This window comes from Rutilus rutilus (genome assembly GCF_951802725.1).
Source record: "Rutilus rutilus genome assembly, chromosome: 24".
NCBI lineage: Eukaryota > Metazoa > Chordata > Actinopteri > Cypriniformes > Leuciscidae > Rutilus > Rutilus rutilus.
The window spans coordinates 28,532,070-28,548,338 of record NC_140228.1 but is presented as its reverse complement, the minus strand read 5'-3'; the positions used below and the strand labels follow the sequence as shown (position 1 = coordinate 28,548,338).

Below are 16,269 nucleotides of genomic sequence, written 5' to 3'. Positions count from 1 at the left end.
ACTTTGATGGAGTGTGTTTGAGTCTAATGCAATCCAGGGATGAAACACCTGGACCACCTGATTCCTTGTGATGTGTAAACTTAGCATTACACTGTTTTTAGCAGAACCGTAACCACGATAAACATTGAAGGGGACTCACCTTTACATTTAATCTTGAATACTTGGTTACATCCTTAACACACCTCTCAGCTATTGTTTGACACAAGATTAGTGCTTTAAGTATTGTTTGCGTCAATAGCATAGCAGCCTGTAGACCAGCGTGACATACAGTACTGAACCTCAGTCGGAGAAATTTCCCCCACCTTTTTAGAGCTGGAGAGACTTTTCCCATACAAAAAACTACCAACATATCCTTCACACAACCTGGGTACTGCAACGGTGCCAACCGCATGTAGAAAAAAGTCTAAACCGCAGACTTCAGGAAATTCGCCCTTCTTATTATACCATTCCCTGGGTCCCACCTAGAATATTTTGTTATTTGAAACTAGTCCTGTTCAAACTGAGAGGCCGACCCGTCAGCTGTTAATACAGTAGACTTGAGACACGAGGGAGGGAGCATATTATATTTCTGTAAAATGTCTCTAGTCTTTAAACAATGTAAACTATCACAAGCAATTTGGCGCCTTCCAGCTTGACTCCTCTAGTTCGGTGCTATGCAAACAACAGTGCTTTTACTTCCTGTACTAGAATCCCCAGACACTGTGACACCATTAAGTACCAAGAGAGGTTTTCATTCATCAATACTGCAAACAGACAAACTAAGGCTGTCAAATACAACCTAGTGCAAGTATAAGAGCCTGCTTAGGAGACCATATGCATTCCTGAAGTGGAACACTACAGTCATAACTGGGACATAAGTTATGTCCTTTTGACATAACTGTCATTAAGTAGATTTATTCATTAAACATCTTTCATTTGCAGTGAGAAAAACCCATACACTTACTCTTTTGGTGTAAGAGAGATCTCTTACCCAACCCCTTTCTACAGACCAGTTTAGTCTAGCCTAAGATGTAGGCACTTTAGACTTGGGCCAGTAAAACAGCCACCTTATAACCACACAGAACTAGCAAACCCCCAGTACAACCTAGAAATCACCTACAGTATAACACCCTGGCAACCACCTAGCAACATTCCGGCAACCACCTAGCAACATTCCAGCAACCATCCAGAATGCCCTAGCAACTACATAGCAATACCTTGGCAACAACCCACAAGACCCCAGTAGTGTGTCAGCGAAATTTCCAAGGACAAGCACCACTCACATTTCAGAAAATGTAAAATTCTAGATTTTCTACTCTTCCATATGGTGCCACTAGTGCCAAATAAATTACACACTTCACCTTTGAGCAAGTGCATTTTCATTATGCATCCATCATTCATCTTTAAGGTAAGTGTCTGAGATGCTGAATTTTATTTATTTATTTTTTGCTTCTGCTCTGATCTGAGTGAAACAGAACATTAATGCATTAATTGAGTTTAACACATTCTAATCTCTGTAGAGCTATTCAAGACCTGGAAGGAAAATGGAGGCCAAATATGTGTCGGAGCGGACGGGGTCAGAGAGCTGACCTCTAATTTAGGAAATGGTTCCATTCCTTGGGGTAATTAGCCTGTCATCTTTTAAAATCCCCTCCGTGCCTTTAACAGGAAGTCACAAGACAGACCGCCATGTCTGGCTAGGGCCATTACAGAGCAAAGATACACAGCTATTTGACCTTTGACCCTTTGCAATTCCATTCCCAGCCTCTTGAGCAGTGTATATTATTTTAACTTGCTGATAAAGATAAAATAATGGCTAGCCTCTAACCTCTGACAATAAAATGAAACACTGACTTTCAAGGACAAAATGTTAAAACACATTCACCTCTGTGCAGACCTTACAAATATAAGCAAGGTTGGGGGCAAATAAACTGTGAGATGCATTTTTGAAAGAAGATAAAATGCAAGCTGACAACAAATGCTCTTCCCCCCCCCTCAAAAACGCTAAATTAATCAAACTACCTCAGAACAAACACAACTCACGTGATCCCTGACAATATCTCATTATAATACATGTTGCCCATTGCCCTGAACACCAAACACCAGGCTTTTGCACTCACCCTCTGTTGCTGTTGAAAGCTGTAGGATCGACGGCGGTCATCAGGTTCCTCCTCATGCTTGGCCTGCTGGAACTCTTGCCGTAGCCGATGTATCCGGTCATGGTTGCTAGGCGCCAGTCTGTTGCTATAGAGGAGAGAAGAAGAAAAAAAAAAGATCATATATCCTCATTTATGACATCACCAGTGGTCCAGACATCAACCTGAGAAGAACAATGACCAGATGGTACACTGCAGATGATATCAGCTTGAATAAAACATACAAGACGGTACAGTACAGCATGTTTCCTTATAAGAATACAGCTTGTTTCCTAAATCAATAGCATAAGCACCATTTGAGCCCATGTGCCCCTATCCATTTTACTAAATTACACGTACGGACACAGTCCATTACTTTTTCCACATTTGGCTTGTGCTTGCCAGCATCATGAGAACATGAAACGGACCAAACGTTTCCGTGAAGGACTCCCCAGTGAACCATGGCCAATGATACATGTCCCTCTTACGACAGGGAGTCAAAGGCCCACATCTCAGCCCCGCTCCCCCTTCGAGAACTCGGAGAGACTCATTTGCATTCCTTTCATTAAGAGCTGGGGAAAGTGACCGTCAATGGGAATCAATATGCCTTGTCCCCCTAATCAAGCCCCGCTTTTTATCTACTCCACCACACGGGCTGCTGGTGACAAACCCCTCATTATGATACAACATCCTGTCTGAAAATACGGCTCATTTATACAGAGAGAGCAAGAGAGCAAAGGAGAACTAAGGAAGGAGATTCTCAAAAAGGGGGAGTTGGGGCACTCAATGAAAGCACAAAGAGGTAAAACATTAAGCTTGCAACAATATGGAGCACCAATAAATAAAAGGACAGGATACAGATTTACCAAGATGTCATCTCTGTGAGGTGCTGATACAGGTGGCTAAGCCTCTCCTGACGCTGATAGCTTACTTAAGATGAGATGTCTGGCCTAAATGTACTCATAATTGTAGATCACAAGCAGGAACAGCCCACTGACTGAAATGGCCACTCCGACACATTGCCAATCAACCTTCATTAAAACTACCGCTAAATGGCCTTCCATAAAAACCAAATGGAGCCGAATGAGAATCGTATGAGTGGTGATGACTGAACATCCTTGTCCTGTTGTTCCATGCAGCCATTAGAATCAATTGTATTAGCTTTACTTCATTTAACGCCCCATTCCAATATTCATATGTGATGGAGGAAGAGCTAGAGGGCCATCAAATGCATTTGCAAGGCGGTGAAAAAGAAGTGTTTTAAATTAAGCGAATCATTGAGCCGTATGCCGTGTGCATTTGGTTTCGCAAATACAGGCAGGTAATCTACTGGCCGTTTCAAGGAGCAAATCCTATATGTGTCCATTTAAAATAGTGTTCTCACCATTACCAAGTATAATAATCAGCTAAAACAGGCACAGGAAAGGATTTTAAATCCATTTTTAAAAGTGAGATACTATCAATATGAGAGTTTTGGGCCAAATGTAAGGCTGAATTTTAAATATGCCATTTGATAAGTTATCATAAAATGTGCAAAGTGTATCATCATCATCCACTGACATTTGCTGACATTTTAGCAAAAGTAGAAACTTGAAAAAAGGCTGTTCTCAAAGAAACGTCAAGCGGCTTCGGGGATGAACGAAGCTAAGGATGATGAAGTTGGAGGTAACTGTATGCGAGACATGAAATCTTTGCTGTGTAGTATGTTTCAAGTAATATTACAGTGTGTGTGTGAACAGATTACACTGCAAGAATCATAGACATCTATAGACTTTTGATGACCACTCTCAGCTGCATCTTTTTCACAAAGCAGTCAAAGCCGGAGAAAAATAAACAAATCACTCGGCCATTACTGCACATCTGTGAGGGGAAATTAATTTGGCCATTAGCTCCTGTAAACGTGTGATTACACATTAGCATCGGGTGGCAATGTGCCTAGTGTCTATGCTTGCGGCAAGAGGACCGCTAACAAGCTTTGAGCAGAACATAGGAAACTGGCAAACAAAGCTTTGACAGAGAGAACAAGAGAATAGACATCTGCAAATGAACATGCTCTGGTCTTATTCATGACACTATTTTTCATAAGGAAATCTAATTATGTTGCAAACTATCTGCAGTGTCATGTAACAGTGATGGCCAACATCAAAGAGTTAGCCATATGATTAGATTAAAATGTAATGATTTTCAGGGGACAGTCTTGACACTAAACCATCACTCCACACTCCTATTAAGGTCTTTGTTGTATGTATTGCCCTCTTCATCCATTAGGATATGGACAGGGAAGGTGCCATTAGCTTAATCTCCCTGTCTAGGAACAGCCTTCCTCTGAATCCTCTTGACTCCAAAACAAACAGCAGAGATTTGGTCGTAAAAGCCTAAGGAAGACCCTGTGAAGGTTAAAGTGACCATAAGCTGAGTCACTGAGTCTGGTAACCAGCTGAGGCTTGAGCTCAAACTAGTAAACAAACCAAATGACTGACCTTCATCCAACATCCAATGACCTTCCATTGTCATGAAAATGAAAAGTGAACTTTTACAGCCACAGATGTGGACAAGACCACTATCAGTGTCATAGGGACACCAGGAAATTGCAAGAATGACAGACAAAGATCTACTCATGAAATGAGGTTCAAAATATGTGCCTCTACCAGATCAACAGGACAACTTCCATTTGAATGGACCATATAAGTAGCATTTCAATTACAATTGGTCTCTTTGGACAATCTGGTATGAAATCCCCCCCAACAGTGGCACTGAGGAATTAGCAGTTGGAATCGTAAAAGAGTGCCCATGTGCGTTAAGTGCTGGCGACCACCCATCTCATTTACTCTCCCCTATTCAATCTTCCTTTAGAAAAGAAGACAAATCTTTCTATCTGTTCGCTGGAGTCCATGAATACTCCAACATCACTGCACATGATTAGACTCAGCACGCGCTTGACATCAGGTGTCGTGTGGGTTATAAATACCTCCGGGCATGCATCATTGTCAGCCACAGGGCCCGGCTAAACAAGACCTCACAAAGACCTGCAGCAATTTGCGTCAATAAAGCAGCGACAATTAGAACAAATGCACCCATAAGCCAAACAATGGAGGTGGGTGAGGAGGCGGCGGAGTATGAGGGGAGGATGATGAGGGATCGCTTTCCCCAGCCTCTTGTTTATGCATCAGATTAAAGGTCAGGCGGTATGCAACCTGAAGCCAGCTTAAAGGACGGGCCTGTGTTGTTTGAGAGATAGCGTTCAGTCGAGCCTCTCCGGGCTGGAGACGTCTTCATGTTTATTTTAGTCTCTCCTCCCTAAAGAGAGATTCAAGGGGAAAACAGTCTGACAGTAAAGCAATTAAAGGCAAAGAAAGATAAAATATCCATATGCCACACCATTTAACAAGCCAGCAGTTTCATTCCCCCAATACAATGAGACTCATTCAATATCTGTCTGTGTGTTCTCTGACTGAAAGGTCAGTTTGCGATTGTCCGCACCCCGTTTGCTCTACCCTTCCCCCTCCTTTTCTTGTTCGTTGTATTCTATCATTTTCTACGCACACCCTTTCCCGCTCATGACTCTTTCTCAATATGCTGAATAACACCTTTTGCATGTTTACTTTACGGCCCCAGAAAGCAATTTCTCTGAAGACAGAAGGTTATTGTTGCCGATTAAACTCTCTGAATCGAGTGTGATGCATGGGTAGCACTGACATGAGAGGCATCGGACTAAACAGGGCTCCTCACCTGTTCTTGCTCAGAGAAAACTCGATGTGACAACACTGAGATAATGCCTAGTTAAAACCATAACGAAAGGAGGGAAAAAAAGAAACCAAAGCGGCAGAACCCCACTGGGAGACATCAAGTGAAGCGGTCCAAGTTATTACCATGTGCTTTATGGATTCAGTGCTTGTAGATTGGCAGAGCGATTTGGTCTGGAAGTAGAATGTGGAATGCTATGGGAATGGAATGAATGTATCCAATCTTAAGTCTGATGTAGGACATTTTTCGCTTATGAACCCTGTCGAGAAGCACCTGCGACACTGACGTATGAATGCTTGTTTCTTTGTCTGTGACTGTCTTGTCTTTGGGTTGGTCATGCTGTGCTTTCTTTATTCTGTCCATCAGGACCTAGTTTTGACCTGTTTTGTACATGTTTTAGCTGTTCATTAGGTGGCCCAAGCTATAGATGGGCAGATGGACTACCAGCTGGTTTTGACCTTGAGGACCACCTTGGTGTCATTAACATGTTTATATGATTAATCAAATAGACTACCAGTTAGTAGATCTAGTTTTGACCTAGTAGAGGCTAAACCATCAACAAACCAGTTACCATGTTTGAAAAGATTGCTTGACCTCTGATTTTCTTATCAAGGATCTCTGGTTCTGTCCCCAATGTCCCCTTCAACATAGTTTCAACAATACACACACACACACAGAGAGAGAGAATTTTGATACCCGATGTACAATTCCAATTCTTTTTATCAGACTTATTGTCAGCTTGATATTCTGTCAGACTATCTGGTTTCTTTCCATGTCCTCCAAATCTTCATAGCAGATATGGGAGATGAAAAGAAGGGTTTGCTTTTGCCCTCAGTCATATTGCATCAACTCAAAGCTTAAGTCATATTAATTCTATACCCCTGCGGACTCAATTCCCTTCAAAGACTGTCATATCTATCGGCTCCCTTGATAGATCTGTACAGATGGCATGGACAGATTAAATCAGAAATACTGCTGGTCATTTTCAGGGATAAAACAAAAGTTAACTTTTTATCACTTATCTTTACAGGAAATCAATGAGCATCAGACAGTCTACAATAGAACACAACAGAGCCCGATCAGACTCAACAACAGTCATGTATAGAGTCTGAATTTTAATGTGACTGCAACTTTCTTTGGTCAACTGAATTTGAAGTTGTTTTATTCTCCTCGCACTAATTCAATCTTTCTCATAATCATTCTTTTGAGTTTTCCCTTTCTTCATCATGGCCTGCTTTCCTTTGTCTCATTTATCTCTTTTATCTTCCCCCAGCTCTTCCTTTCTTTTTCCTTTTGATCACTTATCCTTTATATCTGATGCTTTCTTTCATTTCATTGCGCTATGAGGCCTGGCAGTAAATCAAAGTTTGACCGGTTCATGTTCTCGCATTGAATGAGTGACAGGTGCAGATTTGACAAAGGGGCGATAATGCTGCAGGCTTAGGGGTCTCTGACTTCACCCACGTTCCCCATGACTGATGTACGGCTGTGCCCCTGACAACCCTATGTCCTCTGCCAAGTGCCCTGCTCCCAGAGGGCCGTCGCTCCCTAACAAGCAGCCCTGCTGCGGATGAGAGGCGTGCTTTTGTTCCTGTCTCCCTGTTCCCGTTTCTCTCTGTAGTGTAGCCCTCCAGTACTCCTTTCAGAGAAAAACAGCATGACAAAGATGCGGGCTGGCCCAATTAGAGAGGCTGGGGATGCGTGTATGTATGGCGTAAGGGCCCTTAAGTGCACGGCGGGGGTCCTGATGAGTGTGCCTGGACCCCCATTGGGAAGTCAGAGGTGGAGCCCCGTTTACTTCTTGTATGTGAGCACCTGCACACACACCTTCCCTGGGGAGACATGGAGGGCTGAATGAGGAATGAAGAGGAGATGATGAAGTACAAATCTTTCATTTTTTACAATGCACACAGACACACGCTCGCACCAACCGAGGATGTCCAAAAACGACCCTGACAGAAACAACACATTTGGTTTTGCTGTTCTCGCCGACATGCTCTCACAGTTTAAATTCTCTCTCAATCTTTATTTCTCAGCTTTTTTTTCTTTCTTTCAGTTTAAGGGTGAGTGTAAATCTTGCACCTGTTTCTCAGTGTGAGAACGTTCTTTAGTCTGGCTAACATTCAAACACAATTCACGCAGGCAAAGCAAACAATGGCCACTGCTGGGAGTAAAACTTTAATGGGTTTTGTGTCTTAACACTTATTTTGCATAGTAACACTTAACCTGCTGCTGAATTCATTTATTAGACTTAAACTTTCCATTTATTAACTAGATTTTTTTAATTTTCGTGAAAAAACACAATCCTGGAGTGTTGTGCATGATTGCTACAGAAGGTGTTTGCTTTCACAAGTCAAAGGAGCCCACCCTAAAGTTTCAATGGCATTCTAGATTCAATCCCTCATGCAATGCAAGGCGTGAAAACCAGGCATGAAAATCACGTCTGACTGCTTAGAAAAGTACGGGAACCACAAAACAAAAAAACGTATACAGGCTCAACATCTGAAACAAAAATATTGTGCCACACAAATGTGAAAGAAAGCCAGACAGAAGGAGAAACATCAAAAAGAGGGACACATAAAAAAAAGCATAATGCATAGCAATAGGAAAATACAGATGCCTGCTACTCAGTCCACTAGAACACAATGCATTCCCTTCGCCCAAACTGGCAGTCCAACTAGTGCTATAAAGCCTCGGTCTCCAGACCAGAACAGATGTCAGTAATTGATAGTGATGATTACAAAAGCGCTCTCATTGGTGTAGATGGCAGATTGCGCCCAGGTCAATTAGAATGCAATCACTTCCTGTAATGGCTGTTGGCCACACCCACCAGGTCTTGCCAACAATGAACCAACAAAACATGTAACATTAGTATTACCCAATTCCCAATGATGTCTCATGAGGAACACTCTAAAACTTGACAGTCGGCCAAAACATTGGAGAAGCGCCACTTTAATCTGAAGATGTTCCGGTAAACAGAGGTATTTGTCCACAGCAACACCAGACCTTTATCAATTATTAAATTCAATCCATCATTCTCCTGTGGGGCTCGGCAATCTTACACATTTATGGTCAGTAAAACCAAAAACAAGCTCCTTTATAGACATTAATCTAAAATGACTCCGGTCCATAAACATTAGACCCTATGTGAAATATTTTTTTTTTATTTTTTTTTATTAATCTGATTCAGTTTAACTTTACAAAAAGATGTCTTCAGAAATATTTGACTGCTGTGATTATTACGAATCCATCCCTACAAGAAATGCACAGGTCTTTTAAAACATGTTAGTGAGAACCTAAACCCCAACCAAATGAAAAAAAGGTAAAGCATTATGACTTCTAGGTAAAACTAAAAGGAAGTTTGCGTCTTGTTATTGAGTTCTGGGAAGTGAGCATTAGAGCAGAGGTTTGATTGACAGCTGCAGAGTCCATAAAGAGAAAGATGAAATTTGAAGTTAAGGCCGTTAATCCGTTATCATTGATTGGTCGGTACTTCGAGACTTTGCCAAGACTGTTCAATGTATTCAGGGCCTGATGCACATGTCTAAGACCCCACGACCCTTCAGTCTGCCTTCACTGAGGTCTCAATATGCCACTTCAGTTCATTAATCTCACTCACTGCTTTAGATGGGGTGGGACACGACTAATGATACGGACACAGCTAACGACTGCATATTTCGATTGGCTTTTGAAGGACACATCTCACTATTAATTTAAAATGTCGTTATTGTAATTAGATGGTTGACAACTATATTTCAATATGAGTAATGGTACAATAATATAGTGGTGTTGCTTTTAATTATTTGGATACTACTTCTACTACCAATATTCCATCTTTAGGCTGCACTTAATGCAAATGGATATTATTGTTGTATTATGATTATTATTCAGATGGATCTTAGTGGTTTCAGTCCTCCAAGGTAACACGTGGATAAGAACCTTGAATCTTGATGGAGACAGACTTTATCGATAAACTCTGTCAGCATGTTGTGGCCAGTCCATTTAGACTCCAAGGAGCCAAGTGGATCTGAACAGAGCGGTTAGGAGCCGATTCATAGCGTTGCTAACAGGAACAAAATAAGCAATGTAATAAATTAGTATTCGAAACCCTTGAAAAGTTTCTGCATAGTTTCTGCACCTCCTCAAATTTAAACACGTTACAAAAAAGAGAGAGAAAGACCAAAACGAATATGAAGAATGATGATTCACATCAGGGCATCATCATTTTTGGAGCCATGCACTCTCAGAAAACAGGTACGAAAGCTGTCACTGGGACGGTACCCTTTCAAAAGGTTCTAATATGTGCCATTTAGGTACTACACTGTTAAAAATTACCAGCATTTCACAATAATTAACAGTATTATTTTACAGTAACTTGTTGTAATTAAGTTTCCCTGTAATATCCCAATGAATACCTGTAAAAACAACAGTATCCTTGGATTTTACAGCATTTAACTCTTATTTTACAGTAAAATACTGCAATCAAAAACCTGCTGTTATATCACAACAAGGTCTGTAATATCACAGCAACACAGTGGAAAAAAATAAGGATTTCACAGCATTAAACAGTATTATTACAGTGAAATATTGTATTGAAATATGCCCTGGGAAGTCACATGACATAACCGAACTGTTTTGAATTTGAACTGGAAAGGCGCGGTCGTGTCCCTCTTCTGAATTTTCGGGCTGAATGGAGAAGGTGAGCAGCATGCATGTTTGCAGCACTTACACCCATGTTATTTTAATATGATAATAATATTTACTTTCAAATAAACGTTTATCGCATGACACAGTTCACATTTTGTTAGCAAGTGCCCGGAATTGTTGAACGTTCTCTCACAGCATTTGCTAATAGTAGTAATGTTAGTAATGACGAGAGTTTAGCTATAAGTTAATTTTTCATGTCACAGCACCGTTTAGACAAATCTGGTGTTTGTAAAGTTTATAAAACCAATGATGGGACAAACATTACTATTTATGTGTGCACATTTCTGTAATTAGTCAAGGTTATCATAGATTAGCAGGGCTAACCGTTAGCTGTTTAACTTTAATAACTGATTCAAACCAAACGGTCCATGAAAAAATATTTTTCCAGCGGATATCCTAGTTAAAACATGACTGAGCTAACTGCGTTCCAGGCAACCTGTAACCCGTGTTTTTCCAACCTTATACCCGTGAAAGTGCACTGGAACGGCAGTCAAACCCGTGACTTCCCACCCGTGAACTCGTACTAGATCAATGTACTCCCAGTTACGAGTTGGAAAAACACGGGTTACAGGTTGCCTGGAACGCGGTCGTGTTCGACAACGGGAGGGTTTTAACACTAGGGTTTCCCACTTGTCCTGATATGAATGAATAATAATTGTAAAAGTTGTAAATGCACTTTACATTGAGTGAGCAATCTCAAAGTGCTACAGAAAAAAACACTATATATATACCACTATCATTTTTGAGGATAAAATTAAATTACAATGATCATAATCTGCATTCAAACTGAAATTCTTATTGTTGGTTGCATTTGTGTAATTTCTCCTTTTTCTTTTCTTTTCTTTCCAGGTCATCAGAGAGAGTTTGATGCTTGAAGTTGATGTAAGATTTTTTATTCAAATATTTAAAATGCAAAATGAGTGATTACATTATCAACATTTACCTTGCATGATTTACTACCTCTGACCAATGAACAATATTTATCCTTTATCCTAAATCCATGCTATTGTGTGTTAACTATGTTAGAGCCATGTGCCACTGGTCAATACTGCAGAACTCCCCAGCAGCCCCTGCTTGATCATTCAAGGTAATGTTACTTTGATCTAGTATCGACATTTCTAACTCATTATTTTGTTTTCATTCTAGAAATCTACAAGACCACAATAAATAATAATAATTATAATTATAATAAGAATTACATTTGTATAACCATTTGTATCTTAAGCAGATCGCAAAGTGCTCATAACACATAATGTTGTATCTGTTCATTTCAGGTGACATGATGAAGCCCTCTGGATGGCTTGTATCCATCGAGGGACATGTCGTGATGGGCCCACACCCTTTCTTTTTACAACGGAGTAGCTGCTTTCTTCAGCAGCTATTACGTCTTCAACCTTGAGTATCCTGCCGCTGGATCGTCGACGCTGGAGTTCATTCAAAGGTATTTTATAAAGATAACATTTAATCTTGTAATTCACATTATAGTTCAGGCTTCCAACTCAATGATTGTCTTGAGGTCTAAAATGCTGACAAACGAGGTACCTGAGGCTAGCCTGGTGAGACCATCCTGATCTCGCGAACTCATTCAATTTCGCTCTGCAGATCAGTCTGGGTTTCTACACATGTTATGCTGACAAATACCTGCCGGTCCAATCACAGCTATTTATTTTGTTTTGGGGCAGGCTATGTGATGATGATTTTGAAACGTCTATTGCGAAATGTGAATGCATTGAATGAAGTAGATTAAATTTTATTTCAAAGCAGAACTAAATGCTCTCAGGCCCTTTATTGAAAAGGATATGTTTGTCATACTTTCAACAGGGTTTGGTTTTAATTTACCAACTGGCCAATTTTGTAAAGATGCATTTCAGTGGCGGCACACGTTGATATGGCCTCTCATAGTAGAAAATCAACCCTATTTGCCTCAGGCAAACCTAACCTGAGGCACCTTGGCTAAAAATGGCTAAAAAAAATATGGTGAGAGTAAGATCTAACAAGTTTGGATTATAAATCTATTAGGGTTTGATGTGGGGAAAAAGCACAGCAAAAAGCACACCTTGATAAATGCTGTCTGCAATACATACCCTAAGTCTATTTAAAACTGAAACTATCTTTGCTTTATTAACAGGTGCTTCCTGGGCATCAATCCTGAAAGAGGCTCAAAGACCAAGAAGCGGACAACAATGAACCCTCATGTGAGCACCCTTTTGAGGAAACTTATTGACTTTGAGTGGGCATCATAGTTTTTTTTTTGCAGCGGTAGTTGTCAGGCTCAGTTTTGAGTAGCCTTGTTCTTTTTGTAATTTTTCAAGACAACTTTGCACTACAAGATTTTTACGTGTGGACTCATTATAATGTTTGAGACTGAGAGGAGCGCCTGACCCCTTTACGACATTCCTTCATCGCTCTCTTATCTTGCCATGAAGGCCTCATTCCCATCCTGTCCATTACTGTTATTGTGACACAGCTAGATGAATAGTTGAATTGTGAGACAGGTAGTTGAATTGCGAGTTTGCACAATTTCTCTGCATTTTCTGCATTTTAAGATGACTTTTATGACTAGAAAGTTGAATTTCTTGAACTCTTGAAGTTCTTGGCATCTGCTGTACATTGAAAAATATGTATTTGTTAATAAATATGCCATTGGGCTAACATTGACTTTACCTCAGAGTTGTTTGTTGGGGGGGAGGGGGTTAATTGTACAATGATTGTAAATTCACAGTAAATTATTGTCAACTTGTACATTACTTTCACAGTACACACTGTAAAATACAGGGCCTTGTTGTAACAATGTACAGCAAAAGATTGTAATTCCCCAGTAATGTACTGTAATATCACAGTAATTGCTGTCATTGAAGCTGTGAAGTTACAGTATACAGTTGTGCTTTTACAACAATGCATTGTAATATCACAGATATAAAATTACAGTAAATTGCTGTGAGTATATTTCACAGTATATTGCTGTAATCCTTACTGTGAAAGTCATGCAAAATTTATCCAATTATTTATTGTAAATTCACAACGAAAAATTTTGCAGTGTAATATGTACACTTTTGGTACCAATATGGTACAAATATGCACTCTTTAGGTACAAATATGTCCCTTTTGAAAGTGTACCACCCCAGTGACAGCTTTTGTACCTTTTTTCCTGAGAGTGTGTAACCATCCCAATACCCCTTACAGCTGCTCAACTTCCTCTCACAACTGCGAGCGATGACAACACCAGCACAACTCCAGAGTCTAGAAGAGGCGATATGGTCACTTAAACGACTGCAGACTCCAGCTGTTCCTCTCTGGCTCATCAAAATGCCATTGGCCACTAACTGAGGAGTCACATTTGGACACATTCCCAAGCAAATAAGAGAGGGTACTAAGCTTTTCTTCTTAGGAAACGTATTGGGACCACACCACAGGTGAAACAAGGCACAATGGAAAAAGGAAAAGTGGAAGAGATGTGGAAAATACAGCCTACGTGAACAAAGAGAGTTGTTCTAATGCGTGAGGTAATTTATGTCCATTTCTTCCATAAATACAAGCATTTATCACCCATTTCAAGTAGTATTTCATCGGTGTCAAAAACTTTTCCCTTTAGATTTACGCCCATCTGACATCAGTTGAGCAGCGGCGGGTGCAGACGGGAGGTCATATTTCATCTCGGCCGACACGCACCATAATCAGGCCGCAGTTGGCAATTAGGTTGCACTTAATGCAAATGGATCGACTAGAAAATCAGCATGTGAATGGGCACTAGCCATCCGCTAGCGCTAGCTTATTACACACACCGTTGACCTGACTCTCAAAAGCCCCTCAGCAGAAGAGCTAACAGACGCCAGGGCACCAACCCATCGCGGGGAGGTGGAGATCGGGTTTCAGAGGTGGGCAACCCTGGGCCCTCATCCGCGTATTACTTGACATCTGTTGTACGAGTTAGCTGTGCGATTGAATCTGTAAAACGGATTATCTGGCCAATCTATTGTCAGTCATTCCTGAACCATGATTCCTGGAGGTTTACGTTTCATGGCTTATTCAGAATATGCAGAACAGATTAAAAGTTCATGCATTGGGGTTCGTTTAAAAAAAAAAACAGGAGGAGAAATCAGAGCTAATGCTAACACACTCACACTGACATCAGATTGCAGCAACTGAAGCTTTTGAAATGTCAATGGCCACATAAACCAGCATGTGCCAGTAAATTATTCACATTTTTTCCATCACTTTTCCTCGTCTTTTGCTATTCGTTTTTCCACCTTTCCCAAGTGCCTTGTTCTTACTAATAAATGAAGAAAAAAGGCACCGTAGGACATCTACTCTGTGCCACTTTATGCTATAACAATATTGACATAAAGAGTAAAAAGGCAGAATTAAATAGTTCAGTAACACTTTAGTTTAAGATCCAGTTCTCACTATAAACTAGTTGCTTATTAGCATGCATATTATTAGTATGGCTGTTTATTAGTAATTATAAAGCACATATTAATGCCTTTTTCTGCATGACCATATTCTACATTCCTAATCCTACTCAATACCTAAACTTAACAACTACCTTACTAACTATTAACAAGCAGTAATTAGGAGTTTATTGAGGCAAAAGTTGTAGTTAATAGTGCGAATTGAACCCTAAACTAAAGTGTGGCCAATAGTTATTTTTCCCTCTGAAACTAAATTACTGACAATAATGTGTTGCCAAATATAGTGGGGTTTTTTTTGTTTTTTTAGAACTTTTATACAAACTTTTATAAAACATATATGTATATGCATCATGACAATAATTAAATTATTGTAATCAGAACTGTTGATTAGAATGATGAGAATAATAAAATATCTATTTTTTAAATATAGTCCTAACAAAAAGTGATGTCAGGCCTAGGAAATCTTCACACTTTATTGAAATATTATAAAAAAAATTGTTAACGATTTTGTAAGCATATTGCGTAGTTATGCTTGTTTGCCGATTTGTGATAAGGCAATGAAACGTCAAATTGTACAACATCATTTTTGGCCAAATTATGAACACATGCAAAAACAGAAGAGAACCAAGGAAATATATAACATGTTGATGGCTTACTTGAACTTGTAAGGTCATTAAAAAACAAATATCCCCTCCAGAAATTACTTTTGGCCACTACTGTATATGACTGATATATATATTCAAATAAAATAAAATATTGTGAGACATTAACAATATAGGTCATTTCAGTCAATAAAATGGACAAAATTAAACAAATATGACATGACAAAGTATTGCATAACTGTAGAGGAACATTTTCATCAAAAAGACAGACACTGAATGTATTTTGTTTCTTTCTCTTTCTCTCTCTCTCTCTCTGTGTGTCTGTGTGTGTGTGTGTGTCCAACCCAGTTATCCACAACTATTGAATTAAAGTCTCAAGCCCCTTATGGGACCCCGCACTTGGGGTCATGGGTCATGACCTTTAGTAATGGCCATGCTGGAGATGAACAAAAAAAGCTCTGACATGGGCCGTCATTTCAATTAAGTTATCAATGTTGTGTAATAATCAATGCAGGGTCAGTAGGTTGGCATATGCAGACAGATGGCACATAAAACAGACAAAACCCTCTATTCTCAAAGCTAAACAAAATCCATTCCTCTTCACAATATTTATTTTTATGGATATCCAATACATGTTGTTAAATCCAGTTTCCCAAGCAAAGTCACTCAGCAACAAGAAGTGATTGTGCTTTT

At 39.9% G+C, this 16,269-nt stretch overlaps 1 protein-coding gene and 1 long non-coding RNA gene across 2 annotated transcripts in view; one reads left to right on the top strand and one right to left on the bottom strand.

Moving 5' to 3' along the window:
* Positions 1-16,269, bottom strand: part of pard3aa (par-3 family cell polarity regulator alpha, a) — a 444,866-nt gene that overhangs the window by 13,440 nt on the left and 415,157 nt on the right. Inside the window, exon 22 of the mRNA XM_084398765.1 lies at positions 2,100-2,223. Coding sequence (XP_084254891.1) covers positions 2,100-2,223 — 124 coding nt within the window. The remainder of the gene's footprint in view (positions 1-2,099; positions 2,224-16,269) is intronic.
* On the top strand, positions 11,313-11,979 carry LOC311283967. The gene is made up of 3 exons (XR_014626146.1): positions 11,313-11,447; positions 11,594-11,652; positions 11,840-11,979. It is a non-coding gene; the product is annotated as an uncharacterized lncRNA (long non-coding RNA).